At 47.3% G+C, this 10,017-nt stretch overlaps 1 protein-coding gene across 1 annotated transcript; it reads left to right on the top strand.

The window, feature by feature from the left end:
• Window positions 1–1,432: 1,432 nt before the first annotated feature.
• On the top strand, window positions 1,433–2,723 carry LOC123120809 (uncharacterized). The gene is made up of 3 exons (XM_044540802.1): window positions 1,433–1,489; window positions 1,678–1,954; window positions 2,040–2,723. Exons 1-3 carry the CDS (start codon window positions 1,433–1,435, stop codon window positions 2,306–2,308), a joined length of 603 nt encoding a protein of 200 aa, XP_044396737.1. The 3' UTR covers window positions 2,309–2,723.
• The last annotated feature ends 7,294 nt before the right edge of the window (window positions 2,724–10,017 follow it).

The raw sequence follows: 10,017 nt of genomic DNA, 5'->3' as shown, positions 1-10,017 counted from the left end.
TTTAGGTTGTTATTAGGTAGCTCTTATATCTCCGTGCTTGGTTTACCAACGCTACGTATTGCTATGCCTAAACATGGCTTAGATTGAAGTGAAGGCAAATAAAATTAATCCCCCAACTCCCAAGTCTTTTGCCAAAATAATTAAAACAAATAATCCTCGTTTCAATATTTGATAAAATTTAAATATGAAAACAGTGAAATCCCCAACTCTCTCCGAGGGTCCTTGAGTTGCTTAGAATTTCGAGGATCGCGAAACGAAATGCAACAAAAATATGATATGCATGAATGATCTATGTATAACATTCTAAATTGAAAATTTGGGATGTTACATACACCCCTTGGCTTACTTAGACCCTCACTTTCTTTTGAAACGACAGCAACATGAAAGCCGTCGCCAGACCCGGACCAGTGGAGGTGATGAATTATCCTCCAGCTTACCGAATACCCCTGCTCCCCGGAAACGCCGAAACGAGGTACTCTTTTTTTTAAACCTTGTAAAATTCTTCTCATCTGCTGACGGGTCTTGCTTATTTGTCACTTAACTCTTTTGATGATCATTGACCGGGAACTTGCTCGTTCTTCTTCTGACGGCTCATCACAAACTGAAATGCCGGCTTTCAAGACTGCCCCTGGGTAACAGCAACTAGCTCTATTCTATAACTTCATATATTCTTATTTTAATACTGACTTATCATAACCTCTGTAGCGGCCAAGCAAAGCCAAACAAGAAGGCTAAAGTGATCAAGCCAATAGAAACACCTGAAATCACTTAGCCGGAACAACAAGTCTCTGTCCCTGAGGCTTCCGTTAAACAGCCAGAAGAACCTGTTACTGTCACCCCTCCTGAGATTCCAGATCTTAGCATTGGTGGCACTGCTATTAGTCCTTCAACTTCTGCCCCCTCATGTTTGTCTAAGCCATCAGAGCCTCAAGACGATGATGTATTGATTATTGGCACCGGCTTTATAGAGCCGGGAAATCCAATAGCTCTCGCAAAACATACCGCCAAACAAGAAGTTATTGAGAGGCGAAAACAGAAGTTTGATATTTCTCACTACTCGCAACTGAGCAGCAATGAGATCCTCTCCGGCTATCTCAGCCAGGTCCATACTAGTCGTGACCTCGAAATTGATATGGTGAAGCACATGCACCAAAAATATGAGGTATGACTTCCAGCTTTTAAGTAATGTGTATACATATCCTGCCAGCCCCAAAGTCGACTAGTTGTGATACGATTGAATAGGTTGTAAACTTAAAAAAAAATCCATAGCTTCTGTCCTAGAATCCCTCCTTGGCCGGTTTAAATGTAAACCGGATGTTTGTACAAGCTGAGCTTTCCGTCCGTAGCCCCCAAGGGTCGGCTTAATCCATGGGAATGAGCCGGTCCTAAGTTGTCTTTGTATAAGAAGAAAGATCTTGACTGCATTGCCCCCATGAGTCGGTTGGGACAGTTACATCACTTCCGGCTCATGATGAAGAAAAAACAAACGGTATGCATTAGCCCCCAAGTGCCAAGTAGTCTTGCTTGCAAAGTACTTGGCACTTTATTAGAGCCGTTGTTTTGAAAATTTTGCTTCGATAGACATTAGCCCACAAGTGTCAAGTGTTGTTGCTGGCAAAAGACTTGGGAGTTGTAATCTGATAAACTTGATATTTGACAAATCTGCTCCTTATGCAGGCTGCCACTGCTGAACTGGAATCCCAATTAAATGATGCCAAGACCCGGCTGGCGACTCAGGAAACTGAGACCCGGAAGGCTGAGTCGAAATTCCAATTTAGTGTGGCTGAGTCAGAAAAACTGAAGACCGGCTATGAAGCAGAGAAAAAGACTTGGGCGGATGAAAAGACGGCTTTGACCCAACGTGCTGAGAAGGCCGAGGCAACGCTTCAAGAAGTAACCACTGAGCTTTCCGGTTTAAAAAACCGTGTGAATCAGATGGTTTCAGCTATCTTTGGTAAGTCTCCTTTATCAAGCATCTGATGTGAATCATTATTTTGATCATATAACCCGCCATTTTAAGCATTCTGCAATATCTTCAGGTCCCAGGAGCAGCAATCTCAATCAAGACATGCTGATGAAACTGAAAGCTGTCTACACACTTGTTGAGAAGCTGTACACCGGGACTCAACGCACATTAGCCGCTATTTCACCAACAGGTCAAGTACCAACTTTGTTGATAGATGTTTTGAAGAAACTCTCTGTGCTGCCTATAAGACTTGAAGAGATAAAGCGATCAGCTGCCAGAGCCGGCGCTGTGACGGCTTTAAGCTGGTCCAAGGCATGGGTACCAGAGCTTGACCCGTCTTAGGTAGCTATTGGTTACCCAAGCTTGAAAGAAGATGGTACACCTTTCGATCAGAAAGATTTCTCAGCCTGTGTAAGGGAAATTCGTCCAATGGCCACTCTTATTGCGAATGACTCGGACCTGTCCAAGTATCACCCGACTTATGATCAGGAGAATAAGAAGATGCCCACACCGGCTTACAAAGTGATGGACTTGATTCCGCCAATCCGTAAGCACACCTTTGCTCCTAAAGTCGATCCGTCTGAGCTTATAGATGATGAAGCTGAATTTGAAGCTTTATCTGGCATCGATTGGTCATCACCAACTTTTCAGCCTGCGGAAGAAGACGAAGAGCCGGCAAAGGATGACGCAGAAGACTCTGAGCGGCAAGGCCAAGAAGATTGAACCGCCGGGCGGCTCTAAACGTGAGCTTTTGAAAAAACACTTTGATCTTATTCGGCCCCTGGAGACATGTAATAGGATAGTGAAACTTTGATACTGCCATGCCATCGTGCACGTTCCTCGTTGCAAAAACTGCCAATCGATTATCTGCCACTGATGATTATAACAACTTATGAATCTGTTCCTGTATACAAAAACATATCACAAGTGTCCCACGGTTTACTGCAGGACGGGTCATAATGCCCAATACATAATCACCCCTATAATTAGGACTGGCTTAATTATAACAGAATATGTCATACCTGTGATATTAATCCCACTATTGGTTTACCAAATCAGTAGAATAGGGCAATAACCCAAAACTTGATCATTGGGAATTATCATACATTTCCGACTTATGAAGATAGCCAGGCTGGGTCGATCTACACCGGATACTATTTTATGTCATGCTGGCGACTTATAGTCAAAAGCCAGGCCGGGTTAATAAACACAGGCGTATCGTGATATATAATTCATAAGGCATTATAAGCCTTTCTGATTTTTAACCATGTATGACGATGTCATAAGAGAAAACGCAAAAAAGACTTTCAAATCAAATCAACAGAAAAATTTCGAGGCTTTCATAGGCCGCCAAGCAAAAAATTTCTTCTTCAATGAAACTAGCATTAGCCACTGGAAGGTACGCGCTTTCTGTGAGCCGGCCCTCATTTACCCAATCGACATTTTAACCCGGATAAGTTCAGTTCTTATTTAAAGATAGACTTATCAGGAGTACGCGGGGTTAGAGCAGCACCGTGCATCACAGGCTGATTTATCCAAGTTTCAAGGAAGGCGGCTTTATTAGCCTGAGCTTCTCCTTGCTATCTGTAAGCCATGCCCTCTCATGACAGACCGGCGTTTTAACCTTAACCAATTCAGGTTCTTGTTGAAAAGATTGACTGTTAAGAGTTCGCCGGGTCAATCAGGATTACCTGATGGAGAAGCATCTGGCACACAGGCAGGATAACCCGGGGTTTTAGGTGAATACACCTGGCTTCCAAGCCTGGCTTTTAAGCCTATTAAAAGGGTTATAGCAACTCTTGTTCTTTAGAACAAAAGAGCCCCCAAGCAATATTTCTGAGCTATGCTCAATGGGAACCTATGTTTGAGTTGTGCTTTTGCAACAGACTCTCTTTGGTCCCTTTAATCTGGGTAGCAAGCCCCCAAGTGATCAAAAACTCATGATTTAAAGAGAAAACGACAAAGGCCCTGCTTTGACAGGCATACCGACTTTATTATATTGATCATAATATATACATTATCATAATATGTACATCAGAAGAGCCGGTGGCTTAGGTGTAATAAGGCCGAAGGTGAGCAATATTCCAGGGCCGGTGGGTCTCCTCCTCCGACTTACGTGAGTCTTTGTGCTCTTGAACATCGATAAGGTAGCATGACCCGTTGTTCAGATTCTTGCTGACCACAAAAGGTCCTTCCCAAGGTGGGGATAACTTGTGCATATCAGTCTGATCCTGGATGAGTCGGAGCACTAGATCGCCTTCTTGGAAAGTTCTGGTTTTAACCCGGCGGCTATGGTAACGACGCATATCTTGCTGGTAAATCACCGAACGAGCCGCCGCTATGTCCCGTTTCTCATCTAACAGGTCCAGTGCGTCTTGACGTGCTTGTTCATTGTCCGCTTCAACATAAGCCGCCACACGAGGAGAGTCGTGACAGATGTCACTAGTGAGAACCGCCTCTGCTCCGTAAACCATGAAGAAAGGCGTGTAACCCATAGACCTGTTGGGGGTAGTATTAATGCTCCATAATACGGAAGGTAACTCTTCCACCCAACAACCCGGTGTCCTTTGCAAAGGAACCATAAGCCGGGGCTTGATGCCTCTCAGTATCTCTTGATTAGCTCTCTCAGCTTGACCATTAGATTGAGGGTGAGCCACACACGACACATCAAGCCGGATGTGCTCACGTCGACAGAAGTCCTTCATAGCACCCTTAGAAAGGTTCATGCCATTGTCTGTTATAATGTTGTGTGGAAAGCCAAAACGGAAGATCACTTTCTTCATGAATTGAACTGCCATTAATGCATCACACTTACTGACTGGCTCCGCCTCTATCCACTTAGTGAACTTATCAACCGCCACCAAAAGGTGGGTCTTCTTATCCTTGGGCCTTTTAAAAGGTCCCACCATATCAAGCCCCCAGGTTCTAAACGGCCAAGTGATTGGAATCATCCTCAGTTCCTGAGCCGGAACATGAGCTCGACGTGAAAACTTTTGACAACCATCACAATTTCTGACTAAGTCCTCAGCATCAGCATGAGCCATCAACCAATAGAAACCGTGACGAAAAGCCTTGGCTACTAGAGATTTAGAGCCGCCATGATGACCACAATCTCTTTCGTGGATCTCACGTAGAATCTCACAACCTTCTTCAGGAGAAACACAACGCTGAAACGCCCCTGTAACACTACAATGGTGCAGCTCCCCATTGACAATTGTCATCGACTTAGACCATCGGGTTATCTACCTGGCCAAGGTCTCATCCTTAGGCAACTCGCCCCGGGTCATGTAAGCTAAATAGGGAACTTTCCAGTCAGGAATAACATGAAGAGCCGCCACCAATTGTGCCTCCGGGTCAGGAATAGCAAGGTCCTCCTCCGTAGGCAACTTGACCGAAGGATTGAATAGTACATCCAAGAACGTATTCGGTGGCACCGGCTTACGCTGAGAGCCTAGCCGGCTTAAATTATCAGCCGCCTCATTCTTCCTTCGATCGATGTGTTCAACTTGGTAACCCTTGAAGTGGCCTGCAATGGCATCAACCTCTCGACGATAAGCCGCCATAAGCGGATCCTTTGAATCCCAAGTACCAGAGACCTGTTGGGCCACCAGATCTGAGTCGCCAAATCATCTCACCCGGCTTAAAATCATCTCTTTAGCCATCCGAACACCATGGAGCAGGGCCTCATACTCAGCTGCATTGTTAGTTCAAGGGAACATTAATTGGTGGACATAGGAAAATTTATCACATCGTGGGGAAGTCAAGACAACTCCAGCCCCCGAGTCCTCCAGTTGCCTAGACCCATCAAAGTGAATAGTCCAATATGTGTTATCCGGCTTTTCCTCTGGTGCCTGCAACTCTGTCCAATCATTGATGAAGTCCACAAGCGCCTGAGACTTGATAGCCGTTCGAGGCACATATTTTAACCCGTGAGGTCCAAGCTCAATTGCCCACTTAGCAACCCGGCCAGTTGCTTCCCTGTTTTGGATGATATCACCTAAGGGAGCAGAACTAACCACCGTGATCGGATGACCCTGAAAATGTTACTTAAGCTTTCGGCTTGCCATAAAAACTCCATACACAAGCTTCTGCCAATGCGGGTATCTCCGCTTGGACTCAATGAGCACCTCACTGATATAATAAACCGGCCGTTGAACCGGATATTCCTTGCCTGCCTCCTTCCTTTCTACCACTATGGCCACACTGACGGCCCGGCTGTTAGCAGCCACGTATAACAACAGAGGCTCCTTATCAACAGGGGCAGCAAGTACGGGCGGCTCAGCCAACTGTTTCTTTAGATCCTCAAATGCTTGGTTGGCCGCATCGCTCCAAACAAAATGATCTGTCTTCTTCATCATTTGATAGAGGGGGATAGCCTTCTCACCGCCGGCTCAAAGCGGCAATACGACCCGCCAAGCGCTGAACATCATTAATGCACGCCGGCTTAGCCAGAGAAGTGATGGCTTTGATTTTCTCCGGGTTAGCTTCAATGCCTCTGTCAGAAACCAAACAACCCAAGAGCTTGCCTGCAGGCACACCAAAGATACATTTAGCCAGATTAAGCATCATCTTGTAGACCCGGAGATTATCAAATGTCTCCTTCAAATCATTAATCAGGGTCTCCTTCTTTCTTGACTTCACCACAATGTCATCGACATAAGCATGAACATTACGCCCAATCTGATTGTGAAGGCAATTCTGCACGCACCGCTGATAAGTCGCCTGGGCACTCTTGAGCCCAAAAGGCATAGACACATAGCAGAAGGCTCCAAAGGGAGTAATGAAAGTTGTCTTCTCCTAGTCCTTAACTGCCATCTTGATCTGATGATAACCAGAATAAGCATCCAAAAAACTCAGACGCTCACAACCCGCCGTAGCATCAATGATTTGATCAATACGAGGGAGAGCAAACGGATCAGCCGGACAAGCCTTGTTCAAGTCCGTGTAATCCACACACATCCGCCAAGTGCCATTCTTCTTGAGTACCAGCACCGGGTTAGCCAACCATGCAGGATGGAAAACTTTAACGATAAACCCAGCTTCCAAGAGCCGGGCCACTTCCTCTCCAATGGCCTTCCGCCTCTCCTCGTTGAATCGGCGAAGAAACTGTTTGACCGGCTTAAACTTTGGATCAATATTAAGAGTGTGCTCAGCGAGTTCTCTCGGTACACCCGGCATGTCTGAAGGTTTCCATGCAAAGATGTCCCGGTTCTCACGGATGAACTCGATGAGCGCACTTTCCTATTTCGGATCCAGATTGGCACTGATACTGAACTGCTTCGATGAATCGCCAGGAACGAAGTCAACCATCTTAGTGTCATCTGCCGACTTAAATTTGAGTGAAGGATCCTGCTCTGTGGTTGGCTTCTTTAGAGACGTCATGTCCGTCGGGTCAACATTATCATTGTAAAATTTCAACTCCTCCGTTGCGCAAGCGGACACAGCATAAGTAGCGTCTCCTTCCTCACACTCCAAGGCTATCCTCCGGCTCCCATGCACCATGATGGTTCCCTTGTGACCCGGCATCTTAAGCTGCAGATACACATAACAAGGCCGTGCCATGAACTTGGCGTAAGTCGGCCGTCCAAAAAGAGCGTGATACGGGCTTTGGATTTTGACCACTTCAAAAGTCAATGTTTCCGACCTAGAGTCATGATCATCTCCAAAAGCAACCTCCAGAGCTATCTTACCAACCGGATAAGCCGACTTACCAGGCACCACGCCATGGAAGACGGTGTTTGACGGCTTAAGGTTTTTATCAGTCAACCCCATGCGGCGGAAGGTTTCATAATAAAGGATATTGATAGTGCTCCCTCCATCCATGAGTACCTTGGTGAACTTATATCCCCTGACCTGAGGTGCGACTACCAAAGCCAAATGACCCGGATTGTCGAGCCAGGGCGGGTGATCTTCCCGGCTCCATACGATGGGCTGCTCAGACCAGCGCAAGTAACGGGGAACTGCCGGCTCAACGGCATTGACTGCCCTCTTATGAAGCTTCTGATCACGCTTACATAAGCTAGTGGTAAAAACATGATACTGCCCACTATTCAACTGCTTTGGGTTGCTCTGATAACCAGACTACTGTTGCTGTTGATTCCCCTCGTTATTCTGTTGATTGTAACCACCTTGATTGCTATGATTGCCTTGATTTCCTTGAAACCCGGAGTTAGAGCTTCCACCGCCGTAACCTGGTCCCTGAAAGCCGGATCCTGAACCACCACCCGGTCCATGACCGCCTTGGTAAAAGTTTGAATTCTTGAACTCTTTCATAATGAAGCAATCCTTCCAGAGGTGCGTCGATGGTCTTTCTCGCATCCCGTGCTTCGGGCAGGGCTGATTTTAACAGCTGCTCAAGGTTGATGCCTGATCCTCCATTCTGCGGGGGCGGTTTACCCTTACGACGCGGACCATTATTCCGCGCATTGGTGTTTGCCACAAAGTCAAAACTATTATCAGCTTTGCGCTTACCGTTGCCTCCTTGGCTTGACGGGTTATGCTGCTGCCCCATAGTGTTGCTGCTCTTCTTTCCCTTTCCTGGCTTATCATCATCAGACTCGGGGTCCTTGGTACCATCAGAGTCAGCATACTTAACCAGAGCCGCCATGAGCATCCCCATGTCATTGCAGTGGCGTTTGAGCCGCCCCAAGTTTTGCTTTAGGGGTGTGAACCGGCAATTACTATCCAACATTAAGACCGCTGAGTCGGCCTTGATGCGATCTAACGAGTGCAGGATGGTTGAAACCGGCACACCCAATGAGTCGTCGATTCACCTTCTTCTTGGACACATGCGGCCAAATCCACAATTGACATGGGCTGCTTGCATGTGTCTTTCAAGTTCTGGATAAACCGAGCCTTTAACTCGGCCCACGAACCAATGAAGTTGGCAGGGAGCCCCTTTAACCAAGTACGGGCCGTCCCTTCCAACATCAAGTGGAAATACTTAGCACAACAGCTTTGCTAACATCCAGCAATTCCATGGCCATCTCATAACTCTCAATCCATGCCTCAGGAGCTAAGTCGGCTGTATAATTAGGCACCTTACGGGGACCCTTGAAATCCTTGGGCAGACGTTCATTGCGTAGAGCCGGCACTAAACACGGCACGCCCAAATTCCTGGAAGTTACACCCGGCTCCACTAAAGTTGTCGGACGAACCGGATTAGGTTGACGGGCCGCATACTGTGCCTCTAACTCGGCCTCTCGGCATGCTCTACCTTGATCTACCACATTCTGAGCATCAGCACCGCCGCCCGCCGGGTTATTTCCGCGTGGCGTGTTATGGTTTCGCGCACTGCTTGATATAGCCGGTTCATCCATATGCCTGCTATAACTCCGGCTTGGGCGAGGGGTGGAATGAATCCTGTCACGACAGTAAGAATACACTTGCTGCTGAACTAAAGCAGTTTGAAGGAGCTCTCTAGCCCTCCGTGTTTCAACCGCTGTTGGAGATTCACCTTCCACCGGGAGAGCCGCCAATCGTGACGCTGCAGCGATCATGTTATCCAAAGGGTTAGAGTAATGACCCGATGGTGTTGGCACGTGCTGCGGCGGGTTATTGTTCTGACGAGGCGGGTCCGTCGTTCGTGGCTGAACCGGCGTGCCCGCTCCGGGTGTCTCAACCCTGTATACCACTGCTGGGTTACTGGTTCCTGCTCCTGGCGTGTTAAAGAGATTCCTCACCTCGTAAACCGAGGGCAGATGACTCCGATGCCTCCTCCTCATCACATCATTTGAAGGGTTCTGATCTAGCATGAGCCGATACGACTCCGACTGAATCCGCTGCGCCTGAGCATCCAGAGCGGCTCGCTCCTCAGCAATCCTCACGTTTTCCACGTTCAGCTCCTCCTTAGCCTGTGCTATCTCATCACGCAATTTTGGAATCGCCGCATTGTGTTGATCCTGATCCGCCGGGTTAACCACCGTTGTTACCAGCGCTGTCAGCTTATCCACTAAGTTAGTTAAGACTTGAGCCGGCGGGAGCACAGGGCCTCCTGCCCCGGCAGCCGTTGCCGCTGCTGACCCAGAAATCAGTGCTACTACAGTCGATGA

This window comes from Triticum aestivum, chromosome 5D, assembly GCF_018294505.1.
Source record: "Triticum aestivum cultivar Chinese Spring chromosome 5D, IWGSC CS RefSeq v2.1, whole genome shotgun sequence".
NCBI classification, from domain to species: domain Eukaryota; kingdom Viridiplantae; phylum Streptophyta; class Magnoliopsida; order Poales; family Poaceae; genus Triticum; species Triticum aestivum.
Note: the sequence above shows the minus strand (reverse complement) of the source record. Positions and strands in the feature narration are given on the sequence as shown.

Excerpts from the sequence above, each read along its gene's own strand:
- LOC123120809 (XM_044540802.1), top strand. The coding sequence starts at position 1,433 with ATGAGTCGGTTGGGACAGTTACATCACTTCCGGCTCATGATGAAGAAA. Across the intron at positions 1,490-1,677 it reads TGATGAAGAAAAAACAAACG|GCTGCCACTGCTGAACTGGA; the intron begins GTATGCATTAGC and ends CTCCTTATGCAG. Across the intron at positions 1,955-2,039 it reads GATGGTTTCAGCTATCTTTG|GTCCCAGGAGCAGCAATCTC; the intron begins GTAAGTCTCCTT and ends CAATATCTTCAG.